Source organism: Neolamprologus brichardi, chromosome 7 (genome assembly GCF_056152115.1).
Source record: "Neolamprologus brichardi isolate AB-2024 chromosome 7, ASM5615211v1, whole genome shotgun sequence".
Lineage (NCBI taxonomy): Eukaryota > Metazoa > Chordata > Actinopteri > Cichliformes > Cichlidae > Neolamprologus > Neolamprologus brichardi.
The window spans coordinates 60768110-60795510 of record NC_142110.1 but is presented as its reverse complement, the minus strand read 5'-3'; the positions used below and the strand labels follow the sequence as shown (position 1 = coordinate 60795510).

General features: G+C 40.6%; 3 protein-coding genes across 5 annotated transcripts in view; 1 reads left to right on the top strand and 2 right to left on the bottom strand.

The window, feature by feature from the left end:
- pkn3 (protein kinase N3) overlaps nt 1–1413 on the top strand; it is a 36356-nt gene extending 34943 nt beyond the window's left edge. Inside the window, exon 22 of the mRNA XM_087844021.1 lies at nt 728–1413. Coding sequence (XP_087700147.1) covers nt 728–928 — 201 coding nt within the window. The 3' untranslated portion in view covers nt 929–1413. The remainder of the gene's footprint in view (nt 1–727) is intronic.
- A 158-nt stretch (nt 1414–1571) lies between these two features.
- zdhhc12b (zDHHC palmitoyltransferase 12b) lies at nt 1572–16822 on the bottom strand. Of its 3 annotated transcripts, none has more exons than XM_087844019.1 (5): nt 16299–16822; nt 16059–16198; nt 11459–11551; nt 4047–4216; nt 1572–3961 (listed from the first exon to the last, which is right to left on the bottom strand). In XM_087844019.1, the coding sequence occupies exons 1-5, from the start codon at nt 16393–16395 to the stop codon at nt 3646–3648; spliced, it is 816 nt and encodes a 271-aa protein (XP_087700145.1). In that variant the 5' UTR covers nt 16396–16822; the 3' UTR covers nt 1572–3645. The 3 variants fall into 3 exon arrangements, with proteins under 3 accessions (XP_087700145.1, XP_087700146.1, XP_087700144.1); XM_087844020.1 differs by having other exon boundaries at nt 4047–4213; XM_087844018.1 differs by having other exon boundaries at nt 16059–16307.
- Nucleotides 16823–17992: 1170 nt separating this feature from the next.
- Nucleotides 17993–25759, bottom strand: uap1l1 (UDP-N-acetylglucosamine pyrophosphorylase 1 like 1). Its single transcript, XM_087844017.1, has 9 exons — nt 25207–25759; nt 21923–22127; nt 20987–21162; nt 20742–20914; nt 20210–20403; nt 19042–19182; nt 18750–18932; nt 18498–18564; nt 17993–18344 (listed from the first exon to the last, which is right to left on the bottom strand). The coding sequence occupies exons 1-9, from the start codon at nt 25484–25486 to the stop codon at nt 18258–18260; spliced, it is 1506 nt and encodes a 501-aa protein (XP_087700143.1). The 5' UTR covers nt 25487–25759; the 3' UTR covers nt 17993–18257.
- Nucleotides 25760–27401: the final 1642 nt, after the last annotated feature.

Here is a 27401-nt window from a genome sequence, read left to right as displayed (position 1 = left end):
GTCATGGTAATCTAAGGAACTTGGGAAGAAAAGCGACCAGACTTCTTTAACTTTTGTCTTTAAGACAAGCTCCTTAGATCATTTGTGGCTTGAGCAGTAGAGTTCAGTATGTGGGTTGCACCCATGGAAAACCCACCAAATCTTCTCTGCCAATGCCAAACAGCTTATTCTGCTATTGACCCTTTGGTGTCGTTTGTTGGATTGGATGATTGAAGTCTGAAGAAACAGGAAATATTTGGCAATTTAACAATTTATTGATTTAGTTTCAATTTTTTCATGAGTGCAACCCACACACAATTTAAAGGGAAATAAACCGGCATTCCAACGGTTTAACATTTTTACAACAAAGAAATAATCGACCAAACATAAATGTCAGAATGTTTTGGGCATTAATTGCCATCACTTTAGTGGAGATACAGAAGGGTCTGATGTTGTGTCCCAAAGTAATTGTCTGCCAAAAAGTGATTGGTTTTTAAATGCCTAATATATTTGCTTATACTGGTAAATGGCCTGCAGACAACAAATTTTCCAAAGGAGTTATATGTTAAATAGAGTATCTTTATGACACCTAGTTATTATACCTACTATCTTCTACATTATACTCGATGCAGGCCTTTTTGGCTATTTAAAACTTCTTTATAGAACTGTCATTTCCTGCAATTTCTGCTGCCATCGTGGCCACATCTTTCTCGAAAAAGACAATTTAACTCCTATTTTATGTTACCAGGAAATGGACTGGGATGCTCTTCTGGCCAAGAAGGTGAAGCCTCCCTTCCTGCCAGCCATTAGAGCTCCACAGGATGTCAGTAACTTTGATGAAGAATTCACTCGTCTCAAACCGGTCCTTACACTCCCGCGGACACCCTGCGTCCTCACTGCTGAGCAACAGGAAATCTTTGCAGACTTTGATTTCTCTTTCATTAGCTGACCACGGCGATTCAAGCTCTCTTATTCAACACGGCTCTTCTGGCTCAACAAAAGAGCAGAAGATGGAAAAACTATAGATATCCTCCAGATATTTCTTCCCTAGCAAGATCTGCTTAGCTGGGTCTGATTTCATTGTGCGGGAGTTACTTTTAACACTTTGCCAAAATCATTTTTGTACTTTTTTTGTCATTTTTCGTTATTTACAGAATATTTACACTGCAATGTTTCTGAAGAGTAGCACTGTCTAACTTGTAAATATGTGAAGTCTCACTGAAGGTAAAATGCACTGAATGTACTTTTCTATTGTTTTGTTATTCTCTCTTTGTTAAATGCTTAAAATGGCCAAAATTCTCACTTCTGTTGATATTGACCTGTTAATGTCTAGAAATTTTAAATAACAAATGTGCCCATTTAGACAAAACCAGCCTATATGTAAAGTGTAAATTATGTGAAGGTAAACATGAATAAATGTATAAATGCTGGACTTTAACCAGAAAGCTCCTCATGAAACATTTGAGTTTTATAGTACTTCCAGTATTTACAGCATTTAAAAAACACTGCATGACAATATTGTATATAATTGAAAACTACACCACAGACTGTAAATGTTAATTTGTTAAAAAAAAAAAAAAAAAAAGCAGAGATCTTACTGATAATGGCTCCGTCCAAGCAGAAGGACTCAGCATTTTGCACGGGATTAAACACAAACATTTATTGCTGTCTTACAAGGTTACTATTGCACAAGGAAAAGCTTAAATGGAAACATATTGCACTCAAACCTTTTAGCTAATAACCAGTGTTCCACTGTATCATTCAAGTCCCTGTTAAAATAGTTTTACAAAAATCTAAAGACATTTTCTGCTCCAAAATAGTTTAAAAAATATGTACAATTTTAAACAACTTGAGACACTGTAACAGGTCTAAATATCATGTACATGTATGGAATAATTGCCAGGAACAATACAGTTCATATTTCAAACACACTCGCTTGGACTAACCTACTTTAGTGACAAAAGCTGCTGGAGAAGGTGAATCGTGTAAAACAGGCAAAGTATTCATCACACGAGACAACAAGAGAATGGAACCCACGACCCTAAAGTAAATCCTGTGAGTGAATCAAGAAACCATGCCAGCTATAGATCTGTATTGTTACTCACATTTTGAATGTAATGATTGATGTGAATTGAGGGTGAACAGTCAGGTTATTGTCAACAAACATCATCACTTGTTATTTAAATGATTTTGTGGAAGAGGCAGGACTGAGGGTATTTGGGTGAGTAAAGTCCTAGCTTAACCGGATTCACTCGGGTGTGTAAAATGCCTGAAGACAATGTAGAGAGTTGTTTGTTTTGAAGGAAATTATGAACTTGATGTGTAAACAATAAGGAGGAAGGCCGCAGTGCTGATTACCAGTTATTAAGAGGAGCAGCCTCATTCTGGAAACACACAGTATGTTCAAATTGTCCTAAAAATGACTCCTATTTCCTGTTCCCGACCTGGTGATGTTCTCCATCGAGGTCAAAATGTTTAAGGACTTGGGAAAAGAAGCCTGTGTGCTGAGATTCTAACCAACTCGATGTCTACTGTGTTGAAATTACAGTATCGAGACAATGGATGGCAAAATGCCCACCTTATTAGCGTGTTCTTACTGTGATGTTTCATGAAGGTCGCAAAAAAATAGCAATAGTCCTGTCCCTGAGTGTTCTGCTCAATAATACTGAAACTTGACTGAACTGTCCTTCCTCTGGAGTCTCCACAGACCAACAATGAGCAATGCTCATAAGCATGTAGGCATAGTAGCTGTATTTTCATGAACGTGTGCGAGGCTCAAGATCTGATGCTTTTGTTTACCTTCTACACATCTTACAGGTCATACAGCTGTTTGAAAAATGCTGGATAAATCCTGAGCTCCAGCTGTGTCTCAGACCTTTGAGCCTCACATTCTCCAGCAGTTTCTATTTCTAAGACCTGCGTCGGTTCGCACAATCCTCGTTGGGTTTCTCACCGGTTCTGCTGTTTTTGAGCTGCTAATTTGTTCTGCTTTTGGCAGCATATTGATTATTATTGAAATGAATCGGCTGCATCTTTAAATTTCATTAAATTAGTGCACCATTATTAGATCATGATCATTAGGGCGTCATGCTAATTTGCCCTGCCCCATAGCCCGTAAGACACATGAGCAGGAAAATGATTTATTTCAAGTCCTTGATTTCCATGACTGAAGTAAAATTACCTCCATCCATCACTTATTCTAGCTGACCTAAAGTAAAAATTGTTTCCATGATAATCCTAAAGAACAACAAACATTCCAAATGTGAACTGTGCATTATACTTAATTAAGTCAATTATTATAGCTCTTAGTTCTCTTGATGTAGACCTTGACATAAGGTCTTTAGACCAGAATTTGAAATGCTTTTGTTATAGCTGTCATGCAGCTACACCTGTATCACTTTACTCATTAGAAAACTTCCTAACCAAAACCGACTATTTGAAAGTTCCCACAGTTTTCACTACGACTGCATTGAGGTAAAAACAGGAAATGCAGGCAATCAATTGCAATAAAGAACAACTGAGAGGATGAGAAGGAGGGAAACGCTCCACAGTTATGGCACAACGACACAAATGCCTATGTAAAGGGAACCGCTCACAAGCACAGTTTATCCTCCTATTTGGTGTGTAATGCCAGATCCAGAGAGGCTGTTCATCACTGAAATGTACCTAAACCTGATCGCTGCCCTCCTTAAAGTACACATGCTCCCACACCACTGTGCCCCAGACGCAGAAGAAACCCCAAAGGTTTTGGAATGTCCCGCGGTCAAAGGGGTTCTCATCTGCACCGCAGTGTTTGAGGTAGGAGATGCGGTGGCGCGACATGAACTCCCACGTGGTTGTGTTGAGAGAAACCAGGTATAGATGGGAGCCCAGCAGCAACAGTACGATGAGCGAGAGCAGCGCTAGCAGCATGGTCACGGCCGTCAGGACTCCGTTTGTACGCAGCCACTGGTGCCAGATGGGTACGTAGGTGAAACCCGTCCTGAAGAGGAGAGAGCAATAGGATGTGACAGCTTTGCAACAGCAGCAACAGTAACATGGAGGTAGAGATGGGTGGTGTTGCTCACCAGGCAATGCGCAGGCCCCATAGAAGCACTAGCAGCTGGAAGGCCAGGTAAAACACAAACCAGCGGTGGTTCCTCTCACCAACGCAGTTCTCAATCCAGGGACAGTGATGGTCATAACGCCGGACGCAGTGCTGACACGTCTGGCAGTGCTTTGATCTCATTGGCTGCTGCTTGAAACACAGAACAATTTTTTTATTGTTTTATTTAGGAGACACAATGCAGTTTAACATAGTTCCAACTAATGTGCCTCACATGGCCCAGGCCCCTTGTTGTGCTTACATAAAACCATAATACACCAAACTTACAAAACTACAAAAAATTCAGTGTAAAATATAGTGTAACAGACAAAGTGAGAAGGATAGAAAAAGCATATTTCCAAAGGTGTGGATATTTGTAAAATTACAATTTAATTAATATAAATGACTACAAGTCTGATTTACCTTTAACCATTTTTGACCTTTACTGTAAAAGATGCAAATGGCAGGGAGGTCATTGCTAAACAAGGACTGATCCTTGGCGGATGATCATTCTGTTTCCTAACAATACATTTCTTGGTTAACCCTGCTCTCTTTTATAAAGATAGGATTCAAACCAATCTGCTGCTTATTTTGGAAAGTCAAACTTTAGTTTAGACAGAAGTATGTCATGGCTGACAGTGTCAGATTCCTTTTTCTAGTCAAGAAAAACTGCCTAGAAAACATCGCCATCATCCAAAAAGCAAATAATATTTTTAATGAAGTAACAGTGAGCAGCTTCTGCAGGACATTTTGGTCTAATACCAAACTGATGTGGATGAAGGCTGCCACAATCTTCTCTGACCTTGAACAGGACAGGGAGTACAGAAATTGGATGACAGTTACATATAAAACCCTGCTACTGCCTTTTTCAATAAATTAAAAAGATGTGCCAATGGTTTTCACAATGAATTCCTGTATTTTTTTTGAATGAAACAAGTGTCCAAATCATTAATCATCTCTATGATTTCTGCTTTAACCTCTTGCACGCAAAATAAATCTGATGATTCCACAGTTATTATGTTACAACTGAAGAATTGAAATTCTGAGTTAATTCTACTGCTAACTGTATACAGCGTTATTAAATTCACGTGCCATAGAACCCTCATCTTTAATAATTGTACCATTTATATTCAATTCATTTTCTTTCTTTCAGTTTTATTTATATATGGACAAATCACATCAACAGTTGCCTCAAAGAGCAAGAGATTAATAATAACTAATGATTAAATGCAGAGTTGTGTATAAACCACTCAGTGCATCATGGGAAGTCCCCAGCAGCCTAGGCCTACTGGATTATAACTAAGGGAGGATTCAGGGTCACCTGATCCAGCCCTAACTATATGCTGTAGCAAAAAGGAAAGTTTTAAGCCTAATCTTAAATGTACAGATGGTGTCTGTCTCCTGAATCCAAACTGGAAGCTGGTTCCATAGAAGAGGGGCCTGAAAGCTGCATCCTATTCTACATCCTATTCTACTTTTAAATATCCTACAAACCCCAAGTGGATTCGGGAGACAGACACTATCTCTACTTTTAAGATTAGGCTTAAAACTTTCCTTTTTTCTAAAGCATATAGTTAGGGCTGGACCAGGTGACCCTGAATCCTCCCTTAGTTATGCTGCAATAGACGTAGGCTGCCGGAAGATTCCCATGATGCATTGAGTTTTTCCTTTCCAGTCACCTTTCTCACTCACTATGTGTTAATAGACCTCTCTGTATTGAATCATATCTGTTATTAATCTCTGTCTCTCTTCCACAGCATGTCTTTATCCTGTCTTCCTTCTCTCACCCCAACCGGTCGCAGCAGATGGCCGCCCCTCCCTGAGCCTGGTTCTGCCGGAGGTTTCTTCCTGTTAAAAGGGAGTTTTTCCTTCCCACTGTTGCCAAAGTGCTTGCTCATAGGGGGTCATATGATTGTTGGGTTTTTCTCTGTATCTATGAAGCGCCTTGAGGCGACTTTTGTTGTGATTTGGCGCTATATAAATATAATTGAATTGAATTGAATTGAATTGAATTAAACCAGCAGTCTGAGACCAAAGTGTTCTAATGGGGTGTTATGGTACTATGAGGTGTTTAAGATTACTCAAGACCTTGTATGTAAAGAGGAATTACCATAGGTGGATCTAACAGATGATCAGTGTAAACAGGATCCATAAACGCTATGAATATGTGCATGTCACAGTGGGTTTTTTGAGTTTTTCAATACATGTGCAAGATTTTCAAGCAAGCTTTTTCACTTTGTCATTAAGGCGTATTGCAAGTAGAATTTTGAAGTGAAAAGAATTGAATTCATTTTTTGAATAAGGCTATAATGTGACAAAATGTGGAACAGGTAAAGCGGTGTGAATACTTTCCAAGGACACAAAGTGTTGTTAGTTCAGCCATTTAGCCATTTAATTTAGAGCAATTTAGCATCACCGTTCAGTTCATAGGCCACTCGGAGGCAGGGAGAGCAGCAGGAAGACCCCCTAGCACTGAGCAGAGTGGGCAACCATGTCAGCAGATATGAAACCGATTAAATCTGACACAAAATGAAATATGGGGATGACAGGGAAGTGGGTTGTAAAGTGCCTTAGAAATGGATAGGCTAAAGCAGCTGAAACAGAGTGCAGCTGGATGTGTAAAAGTATATCAGGTGACTGATATACTGTTGTGTCACTGAGATGAGCTAATCGGCCAGGACAGGCACAATGCTTATGATGGTGACAAACACAGAGCAGGAAGAAGGAAAGATTAAAGACCATTACAGAAATTCATTGGAGTAAAGTCCTTCATCCCCTCCCCTTCCTACTCATGTTTGATGTTTACATATAGAAAATCAACAAAAAACACGTTGTTAACATAAACAAATGAGACAAGCAAACTGTCTGTAACTCAGAGCTCAACTCAGTAATCCAGTATTATCAATGGACCGTGGTACCTCCTTAGAGAAAGTGTCAGTGCGTCAGGAATTTTGCCCAATTTTTGTTAGTTCCTGTTTGTGTGAGTATGTGGATATTTGTGGGGGGAAAAAAGGCTTTTCTGATCTGGTGATGAAACATTTTACTCAGAGTCCCGGCATACTGCATCTGAAGTATTATCTGATACTTTTAAGGTCGTCTGGGTATGTAACACAGCCCTGTGTTTCCTGATATCCTATACCACTGCTGGATCCTGCCAGATATCAAGTGTCTCATTTCAGCCTGAGCGCCACACACTCACACACAAACACATGCAGAGAACAAAGAGGTGAGATTGTACAGACAGTTTGCCCATCCTGTATGGGAATACAGATGCTACGTCTGTCCACCCCAGCTTTTCCTCTATTGTCACAAGCAGACATGTGCTTATTCAAACTTCTGCTTCAACATCCAGAACGATCTTCAGACTCCTTTTAAAAGTAAGACTTCAAGGAGGAGAGAAAAACAGCAGAAAATGACCTCTGGAGAGTTGTGGATCCGTCACAAGCAGCATCCGTTTGTTGTTTTAGAAGCAGCACAATTTTAACTGTCCTTTTATTTCTGGCCATTTGATAAGGAAAGAAGGAAGAAGAGGCAGGTGTGGCTTAGGTGGTAGAGTAAGTTGTCTACTAATCAAAAATTCAATGGCTTGATCCCCCCCTTCTCCAGTTTATGTTGGGCAAGATACTGTACCCCAATGCATCCACATCAATTGCCTCAGTCAAGATCAGGGTTCAAACAACAAAATGAACTCTTGCTATCAAAAATGTTTGATTACAGTTCTTGCTTCAAAGGGTGTCACTTATTAGGTTTAGGGGGTGTGGATCTGGTGAACCAACACCCTAATACAGGAGATCTGGATTGGCTCTCTGTTTAAAAAGCCCTAACCTCTGATAAATGAGCTTAGATGGAGCCTGATGGGTGAGGGTTAGGGGCAGTAACAGCACTAGCTGCCTCTGGTATGCAGGTATATTGATCCCTTTAGTCTCTGCTGGAATCTTTAACATCTTATATTTGATCTTCTGTGAACCGTGTATCTCTTTTTCACCTAACTTTTATACCTGGTCAAGCTTTCTCCTCCCTCTCTTTCTGGACATCACATCTTCTGAGATGACATCTGGCCCGACCCTTTGTGACATCCAGTCACGTTGTTAACGCCTGATCACCAGATGACCAGCGACAACTATCATCCTCTCTCCATCTATCTGACTTGTGCGCATACATCATTTACTTTAATGTCTCGCTGAATCCCACCTTTCTCGACAGGTATAATCACTTTTTCCACACAGTGCAAGGTAGATTTTTTTCCCCCTTAATATATTCAGACTCAAGCAGATGGGAATCGAACAACCAACCTTTCGATTAGTAGGTGACCTGCTTAGCCTCCAAACAGCTCTGGTGGCTTTGGCTCTCTGATTTAGTTCTGGCCAGATGTACCACCCTCACCTCTCCACAACTGAGATTAGCTCCCTCACAGAAAAGTGAATCAGTGCAGTACAAATGTAGTGACAAAGATATCTCATACATTCACTGCCTTTTCCTTCAGAGACCTAGTCGCTTGGGTTGTGGTTGTACATGTACAAATCTCAACCGTACTTAAGTATTTATTTTTCACTTTTGTCCCTACATTTTTACACAAATATCTCCATTTTCTACTCAGGGTTGTTAAGTTTAAGACATGTGAGGACATTTGAGTTATTATTTCAGGTTACTGTGTGTCTTGAAATATCAAACAAAGTTGAACCTAAATGGAGGCAACAATAACATATCAAACACAGTTCTATTGGGGTATTCATGACCAGTACTTATTGCACATAAACAAATAAACAGGGCGAAAAAATGTAGTCCGTGCATCATTTACAGCACTGTTTTCAAGGCTTAAAGTGGGCCGGAACAATCCAGAACAGTGTGTTATGGTCCAGATATCTGAAAGCTGGTCATAATAAGCTTTTTTCACAACACTGGTGGTTCTGCATCTAGTGCTATGGAAGAGAAGTAGGCATAAAACTTTTTAAAGTCATGGATAATTTAAGTTCAATGTTATTTATACAGCTCCAATTCACAACAAGAGTCACCTCAAGGAATTTCCAGTGCAATTTTTCAAACATACTCATAAGAGCAGACACACAAACTGTTTGTGTGCCATTTGTCACACAGCATGCCTGCTGTGCTTGCAAAGGACAGAAAAGAAAGTGAGATAACTTCACTCAGAGATGGAGAGAGACAACAGGAGATTTTATCTTCTAGGATAAAGATCTTCTTTTTCCATCGTCTTTTTCCACTTACCTGGGGCTGGGTCGCAGGGGCAGCAGCCTAAGCAGAGAAGCCCAGACCATGCCTGGCCCCGACCACCTCCTCCAGCTTGTCCGGGGGAACACCAAGGCGTTCCCAGGCCAGTTGAGAGATATAATCTCTCCAGCGTGTCATGGGTCTGCCCCGGGGCCTCCTCCCGGTGGGACATGCCCGAACCACGTCAACTGGCTCCTTTCGTTGTGGAGGAGCAGCGGCTCTACTCTGAGCCCCTCCCAGACGGCTGAAGTCCTAAACCTATCTCTTCTGGAAGGAAGCTTATTTCCGCTGTTTGTATCCGTGATCTTGTTCTTTCGGTCACTGCCCAGAGCTCGTGACCTCGTGATAGGTGACGGTAGGGACGTAGACTGATCAGTAAGTAGAGAGCTTTGCTTCTACAATCAGCTCTCTCTTCACCATGGCAGACTGGTACAACGTCCGTATCACTGCAGCTGCAGCACCAATCCATCTGTCAATCGCCTGCTCCCTTGTCCCGTTACTTGTGAGCAAGACCATGAAATACTTAAACTCCTCAAATCAGGGCAGGAAATCGTCCCTGACCCAGAGTGAACACTCCCCGGCTGAGGACCATGGCCTCAGATTTGGTGGTGCTGATTCTTATTCCCACTGCTTCACACTCGGCTGCAAACCATTCCAGTGTGAGCTGGAGGTCATCATCTGATGAAACCAACAAAATCACATCATCTGCGAAAAGCAGAGATGAGATTCTGAGACCACCCAAATGAAAGCCTTCTGCCACCTGAGTACAGATAGAAATTCTGTCCATAAAAATAACAAACCGAATCGATGACAAAGGGCAGCCCTGGCGGAGTCCATCACCCACAGGGAACGAGTTCAACTTATTGCCAGATATGTGGACCAAGCTCTTGCAACAGTTGTCTATGGATCGAATGGCCCGTAGAAATGGGCCAGGCACCCTTATACTCCTGAAGCACATCCCACAGGACACCCCAAGGGACACAGTTGAATGCCTTCTCCATGTCTTCTCTGGTTGGGCAAACTCTCATGCACCCTCAAGTATCCTTGAGAGGATAAGGAGCTGGCCCAGTGTTCCACAACCAGGATGAAAACCACATTGTTCCTCCTGTATCCGAGGTTCGACTAACAGACCGTTCCCCCTTCTTAAAGATGGGAACCACTACCCCAGTCTGCAAATCCAGAGGTACCACCCCTGATCTCCACACAACATTGCAGAGGCATGTCAATCATCCACCCAAGGTGAAGTGTTCCCTTGATCTTGCACTCATAGGGGTCTTCTGAATCACTCTTTGTCTGGTCCTTCACCCAGGACCAATTTGCCATTGGAGACCCTATCAGGAGGCAAAAGCACCTGGAAAACATAGCCCCTGGGAACCCTGGGACACACAAAACCTTCCACCACGATAAGGTAGCGATTCGCGGTTTTCATATTATGAAACATTGTGCAAAATTCAATACAATTCTCTTCCATTTTAATTGTATAGCGCTAAATTACAAGAACAATCAACTCCAGGCACTCAAGATTGTAGAGACCTGACGATAATAAACTGGCATACTGCCTTTTTGTTATTCACATGTTCCATGACAGTTGTAGGCAGCTGAGTGCAGACTACACTGCTTATCTCACAACACAGTGACGTTTACAGCCATGCCCTATGATGGAGTGGTGGTCAGTGTCAGGTTACACCAAGGGCATCAGGCAGAAAATTAGGTGATGATGTTTATTAGATTCACTCAATCAATTCCACCTTTAAATTAGCTTTGTACTGCTTTGAGTTGAAAATCAGCCGTAATACCTCATGTAAGATGCTCATATCCTGCTGAATTTATTTGGCCAGAAAGGGCAGCAGGAAAGCTCCATCTGATCTCCACATATCTACAATGAAGGCAACAGAGCTAGTTTCTTTTAATTCCCTTTGTTTTTCTCTGCTTGTGTTCTACATTATGGATGTGCAAACTGATTTCATTCATTATTAATTAGAACTGAAGTAACAAGGAGTTACTTTTTACTTTTATACTTTTCAAAGCCTGTACTTTTTTACTTTTACTGGAGTAAAGAAGTTGAATAAGTACTTTAACTTTTACCAGGGTATTTTTTATTGGAAGTGTCTCTACTTCTATTTTAATGACGTGTGTATACCACCTCTGCCGACGAGCTGAGCAGCATACCTGAAGCAGACAGTGGCCACAACGGCGCTGTCGCAGGGATTTGGTGGCAGGTGGAATCATGTCCTGCTGCTCCTCAGTCACTCCCAGCATGAACTAATGCAACAAAGAAGACAAAGTGGTCAGAAAGGAGTAACTGTCCAGCTAACAAATTATGTTAAAGTGGACATTGTCACTGTTTCCCACTTTTTCTATATGATAAGGACATCAGATGGACTGAGGTGTTCTCATTTTCAATCTTATCCTTCCTGGTCACTCCAAGTGAAAAGCTTAACATGTTCACCTCAGCCCCCTGTCTCTTAGTCAAAGCCACTGTCTCCAAACCATACATCATAACATGTCTTACTACCATCTTGTAAATCATCCCTTTCACACTCCTGACTTTTATCTCCACCCACTCCATTCTGCCTGCACTCTCTTTCACCTCTGTTGTTTTAGATGGTCTGGACCCCAACCAAGTTATACAACAGCTGAACCTTTAATTGCATCTTTGCTAGTAACTTCTGACTTGCATGAAATCCTTTTACTTCATCTAAGAGCAGAGTACCACTGTCTGTGCTGGCACATCGACAGTAACTCACTATCTCTGGTCCTTGCATGTTCACCCTTTCCACCAATCTCATTCACACACACACATATTCTGTTCTTGCTACTTTCATTCCTCTTCTCTCCATAGCATACCTCTACCTCTCCCTACTCTCACTATAGATCACAATGTCAACTGCAAACATCATAGTCCACAGAGACTCCTGCCTGACCTCATCTGTTAGCCTGTCCATTACAACTAGGGCTGGATATCATCACTGATTTCTATAATCGATTTGATTCCGATTCACGAGGTCCCAATTCAATTCTAACCCCGATTCAATTTGATTAAATTCAATTTTGACTTAGAAATATTATAATTCTGATCATTTATCAGTACATATCCATATTTTATATCTAGGTATAAAAACAAAGCTAACACTTATCAGACTTCATCAGAGGTGTAAGCATCACAGCACATACCTTTGTGTCAAAGTAACTGAGGATAAAACACAGAAAAACATGAAGGAGATTTTCCTGGCCTGAATTTTTATAGCACCACCTTAAAAATTCTCTGCAGTAGATCAAAAACAGAGGAAAACCATGAATTAACATATGAACATTACCTGATGCTGCTGAAGCGAAACAGAGCAAAGTTACAGAGGTTTTATTAGAGACACAGCTAAGCCTTTTGCAGTTTGGCATAATTTTAAAAAGTTTACATTTCTTTGTCGTTGAACAGCAGAAATTAGGCATTTTTGAAAAACAACAACAAAACAAACAAACAAACAAACAAAAAAAAAACAGCCTGCGACAGCAATGCACACAACGGTAGACTGGTGCGTAATAAGCAAGCAAATAATGCAGAAAACAGATTTGAGTTTGCGGGAAACTGTTCTTGAATTACACAGAGAAAGAGAGAGCTGTGCAGGAAGTGTGATTTTATTGTGGTGGAAGCAAAACAGCAAAAGTAGGAGGGAATTAAATATGATGTTTATCAAATGTGAACTGTAGTTTTGATCTTCTTTTGCTGCTGGTTCAGTGAATTTTGATCGGATAATGACAAAACCTCCAGAATCAGAATTCAGCCCTGACAGCGTGTCTGTGTACTAGTGATGGGTCGTTCGCGAACGAAATGGCTCTTAGAGCCGGGTCTTTGACGTGAACGACGCGAGCCGGCTCCTTATCGTGAGTCGTCACATGGGTTTTGTTTTTTTTTCCTTTCTCTCAGCCTCTCTCTCTCTCTCGCACTTTTTTCCCCGCTTCACTCCGCACATGAGCCTTGTGCTTTACGCTGGGCAGAGGGGGGAGGGGCGGTAGTTACACTCAGTAGCACAGGAACAGAGCGGGAGGGAGAGAAAGAGAGCCAGGGACAACAACTTCACATTAGAAAGGTATAGTAATCATCCACAACTATTTTCGGTTGCAGATGATAAAGGATTCAGAAAGTTTATTCATGCAGGCCCATATGACAGAGAATATGCATGTTCTTTTTGTTTTCATATTTTAATTTATATTTAATTGTGTTGTGGTTTGCAGTGTTTTGTGTTGTTTCACTTTAAATTTGTAAAAGGAAAAAGCTGAAAATTTAAATAGTTAAAAGTTGAAATGTGAATAGTTGATTTTTGTATTATATGATTTATTTATTACATTTTATGTGGAGTGAATAAATAAAAGTATATTTACGGTGGCCCCTAGAGACAAAGCACATACAAACTTCAAATCACGTACGAACTCCAAAACACGTAAAAACACGTACAAACTCCGAAGCACGTACAAACTCCGAAGCACATACAAACTCCGAAGCACGTAAAACTCAAAACACGTACAAAAGACAACAGAAGTGCTCCAGGATGCTGGGCGCAGTGTTGAGCTTTTGTTACCTAGTGGCTACACAAGCCAGCAAGTACCAACGACCGGATTTGGTGTGTTTATATATAAACATATATAAATAAAACCACTTTTTTTTACGTTAGTAATTCCTTTTGTGCATAATTTTATATTATTGTTAATAATAAATTTATTAAAGCAACAAAACAACCTGAAGAGCCGGCTCTTTTTAGTGAACCGAAAGAGCCGGATCTCTAAAAAGAGCCAGAAATCCCATCACTACTGTGTACATGCCATCGGGTGAACGATCCGCTCTTTGTGTTTACATCTTTGTGCGGATTCTGTTTACCTGCTCTCATTTGCTGTTTTAGCTGTTTGGTGGTTGTTGAAATAGTTTTGTGAGCCTTAACCTGAGATTCTGGTGTTTCTGGCAAAATACATTTATATTTAAAAATCGATTCAGGATTTAATGAATCGATTTTGTGTTATTCAAGCTAACATCGATTTGAATCGGAAAATAGATTTTTTAAAGCCACCCCTAACTTCAACTGGAAACAAGAAAGGCTTTAGAGAAGATCCTTCACCACTGTCCTCATACATGTGCTGCACCACCCTCACATACTTTTCTTTATCGCTATTAGAGTAGGGCAGTAGGGCTGTTCTATATAACGATATAAACAGTCTATCGTTTCATTTTAAGCTATCGTTTGTTTCCTGGTGTTGCAAAATAAACTGTTTACGGCAATATTTTTTCACCGTTTTGATGGTCACTGTAGTGGCTATATTAATTTCTTAAAGTTCTCTCTTTCTCTTATATTTAATATAACCACACCACTGACAGACAAGCACCTGTTTTTATGCGTTGTGGTTAGCAACAACGACGGTAACACCATCGCGTGTCCGCTTGTTTATGTACCACGTAAACCTTTCACAATAAAGCTCAAGATCCTGTTGAGACTTTTCAAAATAAACTGAATCACGTGAAAGAGCAGATTATTTACGGATGAGAAGTAGAAAAGAGCCGCCAGGTGCTAGAAAATAAACCTTAGACTCAAACGTTAGAACAGGCTTGTAATGTAATAAATTCTCACAAAGAAAACGGCGGCCGTTACAACTTATGTCTAAAAATGTATAGTTTCATGCATCGGTTAAAACACTCGACTCCAGCTACATGACGCGCAGCTGGAAACACTTCCCGCAAGTCAAGCTGCCTGAGATTCACAGAATTTACAGAAAATGTTACATTTTTGTGATTTATATCGTTATCGGGACGATAGAATTCTTATATCGGGATATGAGATTTTGGTCATATCGCACAGCCCTATAGGGCAGTGGTTTCAAACTCGCAGCCCATGGCCACTTGTGGCTCACGTCACCCCTACTTGCGGCCCGCATATTGACGTGAAGAAATATAAAGCAATTTGGCCCTTGAAGTTACCTTTTTGTTAGGGAGGATTTGTTTGTTGTTGAGTGCAATGTTAAAATAAGTTCTTTAAAAAGCAAAAAATGATTTAATATGAAGGCATTATGAGGAGAGAGTACAAACATGTTGAGGGATTGGCTGTGTTTGTTCAGTGAGAGAGTTATTTGTGGAAAAAAAAAAAAAAACAATTTTCACCAGCAGTCAAAAACTAACGTGTACACTTGTCTGCTTTTTTATTTTGTTAAATACGAACAAAATTATAACAGAAGTGCTGCCATGTGTCTGGCCAGAAAGAGAGTAGCAATTTCCTTCTTTGGTAGTTTAATGAAAGGCTTCGGTTAGTTAAGCATGAGGGGAAAAAATGCATTAACATTGGCAGTTTTGTCTTCTTATACAATATTTGAAATTTAAAACAAACAAACAAAACACTAATTTTTTGGAAATACTTGTGGGTGTTTTCTTGATTGGTTTGTTTTTGCACTACTTACACTAAAGTGGCCACTAAAGAGATGACAGTGCCAGCAGTGGCCTACAGCTCATTTAAGTTACAATATTAAGCAACTTTAGGCGACTATTGCTGTGATATTATATAAATAAAACTGAACTGAATTAAAGGCAGAGTGTTAGTTTGCCTTAAATAAATTATTGTTATCATTATTGTTTTGGCACTGCAAGCACACGATTATCTTTTAAGATATATATTTTTAAATCAGGTTTTTTAACCAGCAACGTAAACATTCAAGCTGCTTCAAACCCTGAAACCATCACAACACAAAGGTAAAAAGTGGGAGTGATAACAGTAATGTACAGTAGGCTCGTGCTCACCTGCAAGTCCGTGCCATCAGACAGGATGAAACCCGGGTCCATCAGAGAGACCGCGAAGTACAGCAGCACAGACAGCAGCACCAGCAGCACGAAGAGCACGGGCTGGACAAGCTGGCCCGTCTCCTCCTGCTTCCTCAGCTCTGTGAACAAATCACTCACACACTTAACACCACCACAGCTCCCAGGGGTGTGCGAGCGATCATAGAGGCAAAGCCTATGAATGTAAAGTGATAGATTCACCTGTATCATGTAGGAAGAGGATTAACGTTATGACCCATGTCAGAATCACATGTGATGTTCTCACCAGAAACCCTGAGCCGAAAACATTTTTGAACATGTTCCTAGCATAATAGATCAGCCATCCAACATGCAAATGGAGCTGATAAACGACAACACCACTCTCTTCCCTGGGCAAGCGTCATACAAGCCGTAATGTCGTCAGAGTATTAAACGATGTGTTACGTCCGAATCAAAATATTCAAATCGTTGAATATTTTTTCTACCCAGGACATATTACATATGTCGAGTTTCGGCAGCTGGGAAGTAAACATCCCGCTCGCTTCCTTCCAGTGGATTTGTTTTTATCCTGCCAACGACTCACAGTAGCAGCGATAAGTATGGCAAACAATCTAGGCCAAAATTCTCCAATTTTTTAACCCTTCTGTTTAAGAAATTACGTAAAAATCGCCGTTTGATAAGTCAGAACGCCGTAAAAAAACAAACGGCGTTGATCCCATCTGAACACAGTATTTTACGCCAGAGACTGGCGCCTTGAACGCCCCTTCTGAGTGTAGGAAAAAACGCCGTTTTTCCCGGTCTTCCAACGCCGCTTTTTACGTTATACGCAGCTGCGCAATGAGCGCTGTTTTTGTGAGAGTTGGGAAAAGCGGCGTTCATAGGCCGGGAAAAACGGCGTTCTTTCCGCCACTCAGAAGGGGCGGTTCAAGGCACCACTCTCTGGCGCAAAATACGGCGTACTGACTTATTAAACGGTGATTTTTACATCATTTCTTAAACATACGGGTTAGAAGTCAGGGCAGGAAACGTACACTGGTCAGATGTGACAATTAGGGCTATTTTGCTTCCATAAATGTACCTAATCATATAAGACCTTACCAAGATGGCTCCCAAGTAGCTACAGTTATGAGGTGATGATACCTCATCTACATATTTTCACATATATATATGAAAAGTTGAGGGGAAAAAAGTCATCTTAATGTAACTGTGGGAGGGTTATGTATTATTAATTTTAATCTGTAAGTAGTGGTATCTATTAAAGTCTGTTTTTGCCTCTCTCTCAGCATTTGCAGAAGAAGGGGTGATTTCGTGACCTAACAGCCAGATATGCTCAGTTTCATTAATATGTTGTGTTTCTTATACATCCATCCACTTCCGCTCATCCTTTTTCAGGGTCGCGGGGGAGCGCTGGAGTGAGAGGCGGGGTACACTCTGGACAGGTCGCCAGTCTGTCACAGGGCCAACACACAGGGACAGACAACCATTCGCACTCACATTCATACCTAGTGGCAATTTGGATTATCCAATTAACCTATCCCCACAAGCTGCATGTCTTTGGACAGTGGGAGGAAGCCGGAGTACCCGGAGGGAACCCAGGCAAACACGGGGAGAACATGCAAACTCCACACAGAAAGACCCCGGCCTGATGGTGGAATTGAACTCAGGACCTTCTTGCTGTGCGGCAACAGTGCTAACCACCGTGCTGCCGTGTTTCTTATACATTCAAGTTAAAATACTTTATTATCTAAGTGACTGTATCAGTCAGTAAAACACCCTCCCTCATGGGTCTCTGGGGGGTGGGGTTAACCCAAGGTAGTAAGTAACCCAACAGGCATTCACTCATCCACACGTCTCCCCATCATTCACACATATGTATTCTGGATTATCAAAAGACAAAATAGATGAAAGTGGTTTATTTTTGATATTCTTTTATTTTTTGTGGATCAATTTCTTTTTTCTTTTAGAAATCCCCCTCCTCCCAGGAAACAACATCACATTGTAGGTTATCAAAGTGACATTTGGATTGATCATAATTACATACAATTCAAAATTAAAAAAACAAAACAAAACAAAACAAAAAAACATACTGAGAAGTCCTTGCCGCAGTCCTGGCACACACCTCTAAGCTGCAATCCACTGTTTTGGAATGTCAAAAAAACTCTCTAAATGACAAAAAAAAAGCTATTGAGCTTGCAACTTTTTGGCCTGCTTTTCATCCAGAACAAAGGGAGTATGAATTGTCCTCCCTTTCAGCAGCTGCTCCAGACCCTGACAGAGGAGATGAGACAGGAGTTAAGTCATGAGCAAAACTAAAAAATTATTTAGTAAGTACTTTTTGTCCACAGTGTATCTGTAGTACAAGAAAGAATCGTTGTCTCTAAGTGCTCTGGAGGGTTCCACAATTTAACGCACTGTTCTCACCTCTCCAAAGTACGAGACAAGCGGTGAAATCTCACATTGAGCCGGAGGACTGTCATCAGCTGACACGCTGCAGGATGAATAATGCACAACTTGAGATTTAAATAATAGGTTTCAATTTTTCTGTCAGCCTGAAAACAACACTAACATACATTTTAAAAAGAGCTACATGCCACAAAGTATATATTATAATTTCAATAGTAGTAACAACAAATCAGCTCCTTAGGGTGTGGAGTACATATGAGCATCTCTGACCTGGGAAGAGGAAGGGGATTCCCATATTTATCCAACAGTGTGGCTCCAGCAGATGTGACCCAACGGCAGTGTTGAGCCAGCAGAGAGTTCCTGGCTGTGGTCGGGTTGTCTGTGGCTGAGCCATCTGCATTTTTCAGGGGGGAAAACTCATCCTCCCGGACAACCTCAAACGCAACAAAGTTCCTTCCAAATACAAGGGAGTAAATTTCTAATTAATTGCAAATCACCTATACAGTAAAAACAACATGTGTAAACACATACAAACTGAAAGATAATGTAGAGCAATTAATACCTTGAGAATTCGAAGACGTCAAAAACAAACTTCTCCATCTTTATGCCATTGGATTTGGATGGTTTGACTTGAACGCCTTGTGCGTCAACAAAGGGCACTTTCTTTAAGGCAACATGTTGCTTCAGCTGGTCTTTGTATTTCCTAAAAGATGAAATATGTTAGCAGCACCAACCAAAATGGAATACCATAAAAATGGAAGGCTGGAATAACGGTTTTATACTCAAGGAGCAATGAAGTTCGATAGCTGTATAATTAAAATCTGGTTAATTTGGCAGTGAAAAACATGTTAAGACTTCTTCTTTGCCAAGTTGTCAGTTATCAGTAAACAAAGCACTGACTCATCCCTTCAGTTAAATAGCCTTTTATGCTCGAATGAATCATTGACCAGTGCTAACGCCGGTCTTAACAAACAAAGAAAAAAAAAGAAAAAAGAGATCAGGTTCAAGGACTGGACTGAAAGTGACAAAGCAGCCAATGTCCACTGAAAAACTTAGAAAGCGTGGAGAACTACTGCTCATGACCAATTTAAAATATTACAACAAAGGCGAGCTCCTTTGAAGCAAAATATAAAGAAATTCAAGTAGTGTTTTAAGACTTTTGCATAGAACTGCACCACACACCTAAGCGTTGCTGCAGATCCCTAGAAAGAAATGGTAAATGGTCTGTATTTGTATAGCGCTTTACTAGTCCCTAAGGACCCCAAAGCGCTTTACACATCCAGTCATTCACCCATTCACACACACATTCACACACTGGTGATGGCAAGCTACATTGTAGCCACAGCCACCCTGGGGCGCACTGACAGAGGCGAGGCTGCCGGACACTGGCGCCACCGGGTCCTCTGAACTCCCCAACAATGATTATGAACTGAGAATCACTGAATTAGCAACTACTACCTTCTAGAGGTTTACGTGTGCTCACTAAAAACTAATTGAAGCTAAGATACCCCAACAGGCTGGGACAGTACACATTTATGCACTAATATATTGTTTTGGTCTATTTGTGGACTCTTTAACAAAGAGCATACACTGAAACAGCCAGATCTTTACTGTAAGTGTAACTTGCAGAATAAAAAGAGCTCAAATTTGTTCTTTCTTAATATTTTTGGTCATTTGTGTACTACTAAAAGCTGCCATTCAATTGTTTATAATGTTGTGCCGCCCCTTACTCTGCCACATCCTGCAGGAAGCTCCTGGTAAAGAAGTGATTGCAGATGTTTCCAGCACTGTAAACCAACTCTCCTCCAGGTCCTCGCAGTTCAGCCGTCTGTGGCTGGACCTCACTGTACTCGACCACCTGGGACACCCCTCGTACTCTGCAAACCACGCCGACCGGCTCTGTAGGGTACGCCTTCTCCACCACCTAAAGCAAGACAGAGGTGGACGAACAAGGAAGAATTAGGAGAAACCATTAGCATACTCATGTACAGCCAATCACTTGGCTATATGCAGTCTGCTCTAATGACTACACAGATACTCGTACTGGACATAGTTCTGTACGATTTATTGTAGCTGAAGGGTTGGACTTCTATTCAAGTAACTTCGTTTAACGTGAGAGTCCAAAGAAAATATTCATAAGAAACAAAAACGAAATTCAATTTCCACAAAATATAATCCTTCTATTGATTATATTCAATTACAATGTAAAAGACATCTTAATGTATTCTTTCATGTATACTGTGTGATGCTGTATTACTCCACCTTGGCCCCACAGTCAGCGCCCTTGCTCACACAGAAGCCAATAAACACAGGATCGGCCATCTTGACCAGAATGTTGTCCACGCAGTACACATGCAGGTACTTGACTCCCCTTTTCTTCATGTCCTCCAGCACCTTATTGTCCACCAGTGCCTGGTACAGACCTCCATTACCATCTGAAACCAAAGTTTAGATAACTCCACTCATATTTGTTTCTGATTCTTCTGTGTAACTTCATATGCACCCACCTGGTGCCATGGCTATCTTCCCTTTATCCTTCAAGATGACTTTTCCATCAAATGTCACAGCTGGAATCATTCTTTGCTCAAACATAACGATGTTTGTTGGTTCCAGTCCAAAATAGTTGTTCTCCTTAAAAAAAGTCTCAGTTGGAGCCAGAGTGAATTCACTGGTCATTATGTACCTGAAGAGCACAGAGGGTAGAGATTATACACCGTTACACACAGTCTGCAGCAGTGGAGGACTATTGTGGAACTCCTGTTTCGGGGGTTAAACTGAATGCAGCATTAGCAAAATCTATTTAAAAAAATGTTTTGAAAAATTAAAACTATTATCCATGTGAACGCTAAAGGAAGTGATGCAGAGTGGTATAGAGCCATTCTATTTAGTTGAGCACTGAAAATACTTTCTACTACAATCACGCACACTCTGATACGGTGCTTTTATTATTGTCTAAATGCTTTCTAACATTCACAAACATTCTCACACTCCGATGGATGCAGGGAAACCTGAGAATCAGTGTCTTGGCCAAGGACACTTTGGCAAGCAGACCTTTTGATTAGTAGATGACATTCTCAACCACATGAACCACAGCCACGTTTTCAAACCAATGTTAACTTAACAAATTACCCAATTCTCTTTTTTTTTTTACCTGATTTTTGTTTCTAAGAAAATTTGAGCCACATATGAGGATATTCGTTTAAAATTTCGATAGAACAGTAGCAGTATAATGCCCTCGTAAGTGGATAGTATTTTGGTCTAAATAACCCAAAATGTGATGTCAACATATGTGGACGCCAGGTCCTAGGAGGTTAATGTTGACTTTATTGAAAAAGTTAACATTACAAAAACTTATAGAAAGAGAAAATGCATCAGGGTTTTTACTTTGACTTTGAGTATATACTCTTACACTTTATCAGATTAGCAGAGCAAGAGGAACCTACCATGGAACAGTGCATTTAGAGCCATGTTTGCTGTCTGCAAGCTCTTGGATTTTGCGAATGCGTTCTGCCTGGATCTGATACAAAGTTTTGCCACTCGGCAGCCCAACATTGTACATTCCTTTAGGGTACTGAACACCAAGACGGGTCCCCTGACCACCAGCCAAGAGCAGGACTCCAACACAGTTCTCTGAGATTTCCAGCAGTCCTGTTATTGGGAAGAAAAAGCTAAAATGAGCAGAAGCACACACAAGGGAATTGTTTACTTCTATAACTGATACTTTCTATAAAAACATATTTTAATTTATAATTATATAACTATAACTGACTTATTACTCTATTCATAATTTTATAGAAGCGTTCTTCAGAGATTAATTTTGTGGAGCTTAGAAATTACTCAGTTTTATTTTCTGTCATAACCCAGCAGTGCTTACTCATGACAATCACAGAGGACAGCAGTGAAGCAATGATAGCCCAGTGTCAGATCATTTCATGTCGTAGCTTTTAAAGTACTGCCAGGGCAAATGGCTCTGACTTGATTTGGATTTTTTTTAAAGTAATAATCAGAATAAACTTATATGTAAATTATATGTTTTTATATTATATGTATATTAAACATTTCTCTATAGAGTCCATTTAAGAGAGGATTTAAAAATCTCTCTAAATATGTAACCTCTCTTTTAAGGCCTAAAGTTATGTGTGCATCTGTCTGCATCTACAGGCAGTTGTAGCAGACTGCCATCTACTTGGCCAGGACTTAACTGTGTTTGTGCTCAAATACTGGAAGATTAAGGAATTAACAAATAATATGTCCTGTGATGTGTTAGCGCCACTGAAGGAGTTTGTGCTTCCTAACCAAGGTTGCTATTGTTAGCCCTTACCATTTCACCATCTCATCAAAATATAGTCAACAAAATGATTTAAATCTAAGCCTGAAAAAAAACCTCACAGTAGCTCACTATTCTGTAAAACTTCCCTTTCACTCTTGCTGCTCTCTTTCTGTCACAAATCGCCCCTGGGACTCGTCTCCACCCTGCCTGCACTTTTTTCTTCACCTCTCTTGTGCAACCAAAGTCTGTAGCTTCATTTTTAACTGATCTGTCACTGCTCTTGCACTGTCTCACTGTCTTCATTGCATGCCCTGCACCACTCTCACATGTCTGCCACTCTCGACTTCCTCATGCAGTATCACAGTTCCTCTCTTGGCACCCTGTCCTATGCTTTCTCTTGATCCACAAAGACACAGCAAAGCTCCTTCCAACCTTCTATGTACTTCTCCATCAGCACCCTCAAAGCAAACATCACATTTGTTCTGTTCTCCGATTGTCACCTCTCTTCTTAGCCTAGCTACTAAAACTCTTTCCTATATCTTCATTTTATGGCTTATTAGCTTTATTATAGATGCAGACATCAATTTGAATTTAAGATGATGTTGCTCATCAGATTAACTCACTGAATTTCAGGATTATAATGTAGACGACTTGGAAATCCGCCATGTCCTCTCATGTAATATGTGCTTATATTTGGATTAACTGAGTTGTGGAAAGACGGTTAACCTCAGAGCAGCAGCAGCAAGTCTAAACTGATCATTGCCTATAGTCTACTCGGAAATCTACTGAAATTCACAAGAGAAATTGTTACAACTTGTTATTCTTTTCACCACAACTGATTTTAGCATTCTTACACCTTGTTAAATCCAATTTTAACTCCTAATCTAGTCCAGATAATCGGATAAGCCTTCTGTGCGCATGCCCAGGTTTCCATCTATAGTTGGTGGCCCAATCAGAAAATGCAAAAAAGTATATTCCATTAACCTTTCCATCATAAGAAAATGATATAATTTTACCATGCCCCCTCTTCCCCTTCTCTGCTAAGGCTGGTTATCACTCCTAACGCCAGGTAGCTGGTGGCTAAAGTGTTTCCAAAGTAATTTAAAACAATTATTTTTGTTCTGTGTACATATTTTAGTGATGGGTCGTTCGCGAACGAAATGGCTCTTAGAGCCGACTCTTTGACGTGAACGACGCGAGCCGGATCCTTATCGCGAGCCGGATCCTTATCGCGAGCCGGATCCTTATCGCGAGCCGTCACGTGGTTTTTTTCTTTCTTTATCTCAGCCTCTCTCTCGCACTTTTTTTCGCTTCACTCAGCACGCGAGCCTTGTGCAGAGGGGGGAGGGGCGGTAGTTACACTCAGTAGCACAGAAACAGAGCCAGAGGGAGAGAGAGAGAAAGAGAGCCAGGGACAACAACATCACATTAGAAAGGTATAGTAATCATCCACAACTATTTTCGGTTGCAGATGATAAAGGATTCAGAAAGTTTATTCATGCGGGCCCATATGACAGAGAATACGCATGTTCTTTTTGTTTTCACATTTTAATTTATATTTAATTGTGTTGTGGTTTGCAGTGTTTGGTGTTGTTTCACTTTAAATTTGTAAAAGGAAAAAGCTGAAAATTTAAATAGTTAAAATTTGAAATGTGAATAGTTGATTTTTGTATTATATGATTTATTTATTACATTTTATGTGGAGTGAATAAATAAAAGTATATTTACGGTGGCCCCTAGAGACAAAGCACGTAAAAACTCCGAAGCACGTAAAAACTCAAAACACGTACAAAAGACAACAGAAGTGCTCCAGGATGCTGGGCGCAGTGTTGAGCTTTTGTTACCTAGTGGCTACACAAGCCAGCAAGTACCAACGACCGGATTTGGTGTGTGGTAGTAACAGGTAAATGAACTTTTTTTTTTAAAATTATTTGAATATATATGAGTGCCTGTGTATAAATACACAAACAATACACACATGCTTTCAATTGTGTAATTTAAGTGATCTAGTAGCTCTGCTTTGGAAGTTCAGTTCATGCTAGAAATGTGTTTTGGAGTTTGTACGTGTTTTGTCTCTAGGGGCCACCGCATATATTTATATATAAACATATATAAATAAAACCACTTTTTTTTACGTTAGTAATTCCTTTTGTGCATAATTTTATATTATTGTTAATAATAAATTAATTAAAGCAACAAAACAACCTGAAGAGCCGGTTCGGAGCCGAAAGAGCCGGCTCTTTTTAGTGAGCCGAACCGAAAGAGCCGGATGTCTAAAAAGAGCCGGAAATCCCATCACTAACATATTTGGACACGTTCATATATGATGATGATTACTAGAGTATTTACCACTCAGTATCTGTACTTATGTAACGACTGTCTGCACTTTTTGCCCCCCCCCCCCCCTCCCTCCGTGTCTTAACGCCGCGTTACTCGTGCACCAAATGTGTATTTTACCTCGTCTTTCCCACTCCTCTAGAGAGTCTCTCCCACTTTTCTTCACGCTGCCGATGAACTCAGGGGGGATCGGCTCTATGTGCTGATCCAAACTGTCAGGCGGGGAGGCTGCAGCCTTCGCGGCCCCTTCACAGTGATCCTTCAGCCCTTTCAGGTCCAGCTGAGCCAGCTCCTCGAGGAAAACATCCCTCTCCTCCTCACACAGCTCCGGCCAAAACTGCAGGACGTGCGCCTGCCCTGCGCTCTCCAAACTCTGCTTTACTTGCTCAAAAGAAGGCATTTTGCGTTTTAGTCCGAAGCAATTTTAGATCAATACATGTCCAACTTTCTCCTCCGATCAGGCAGCAGAAACACGCTGCTCCGGAGGAAGTGGCTGAATGTCAGGAAAAACTCGTGACTGCAGCTCTCAGGAATCCTGTCATACAGGATACACTGTAGAAGGCAAGTCAAAAGCGTCTTTATGCACTTCCATGTTACAGAAGTCAAAACGTGTTTACTGCTTCCTGTCAGTCAGACCACGCCACGAGACCAAAGGCCACGACAGCAAATTCGCGACAAAGCTGTTAAGTCAGCGTCTGATCACCTGACTGCACAGTGTAGTCAGGTGACTGCACAGCCGCGTCCACTAAAAAGACAACAGAAAAACCGGATCAGACTAAAGTTGTTTTGTAGTGTAACTGGGCATAACGGTAAAGGGAGGAACTAATTTGGTTCAGTTCATGGGTAGTTAAATATATAACACCCAAAGGTTTGGACACACTTTCTCATTTAACGGTTTTTCTTTCTTTATTTTTTTTTTTTACTACTTTCTACATTGTAGATTTTTAAGAATCACCCCACAATTCTTCAGCTGAGACACCTGAGTTAGAAAACACAAACACTGCAGTTGTCTTTACTTGCGAGGACGGTCACAGAGCGCTCGTACAAGAGGCACTCACGGACTCGCGCTGTGTCCCCGTCTGCGTTTTTTATTTATACAAGCTCGTTACATGTGTGTACAAAGACAACAAAGTTATTCTAAGAACTCAGAGCTGAGGTTCTCATTTTCTAAGTCTGTATGTTCTCAAAAAGAGGAAGCTGTTAGTTGCTAAATAGGTTTATCACACAAAAGTTATTAGGTGAAAAGTCACGTAGACATATGAATTGCTTGGTGATCAATAAAAAGAGCACATTTCATGTAGCTGATCACATTATGTTCAATTTTCTTTTAACACAAACTAAAGACATCAAATATATGAATCATGATATACGGAATTATGCATAAAAGAAACAACTGATAAATAAATACGTTTTATTTTTAGATTCCTCAAAGTAGCCACCCTTTGTTTTGTTGCCAGCGCTGCAAACCCTTGGTCTTCTCTCACTGAGCTTCATGATGTAGTCACCTGAAATGGTTTTCACTTCACAGGTGTGCCTTGTCAGGTTTAATTTGTGGAATTTCTTGTCTTCTTAGAGGGGTTGGGACCATCAGTTGTGTTGGGCAGAAATCAGGCTGGTACACAGCTGACAAACCTATTTGACAACTGTTAAAATTTATATTATGGCAAGAACCAATCAGCTAAGTAAAGGGAAACAAAGGCCATCATCACTTTAAGAACTGAAAGTCAGTGAGATGGAAAATTGCTAACACTTTGTATGTGTCCCCAACTGCAGTGGTAAAAACCCATCAAGTGCTATGACAAAACTGGCTCACATGACCAAGAGTCACCTCTGCTGCTGAGGATAAATTCATCTAAGTCACCAGACCAGAAATCCCAAGTTGAAAGCACCTCAGATTAGTTCTTTAATGTCTGAGTGAAAGTGAAATTGTTTTGCAGCAGGTGCTTTTTATTTTGAAGTCTTCTCTTACTGTCACTAGGCGTTAAGCTTCCTTTGAGGCAAACACAGCGAGTGAGGATATGTTAACCTGGGTCCCTGCCTCAGAGTCACATATTTAACTTAAAAACCCAGAAGTCATGGCTTTGATGAAAATTTGGTGAAGGAAATGGAAATGGGGACGACGGTTACATATTATGTACTAGTTATAATATAAATGATCAAAATATGTGCTAACACATGCTTGTCCAATTACATCCCAATGTTTGGACACTCATTACATCAAACGGTGCACTGCATCGTGATGTTTTGATCAAGTCCCTCATGGAAAACACAAAGGCCAGTTTTCTTTGTGGATTGACTGACACTTTTGTATTTGT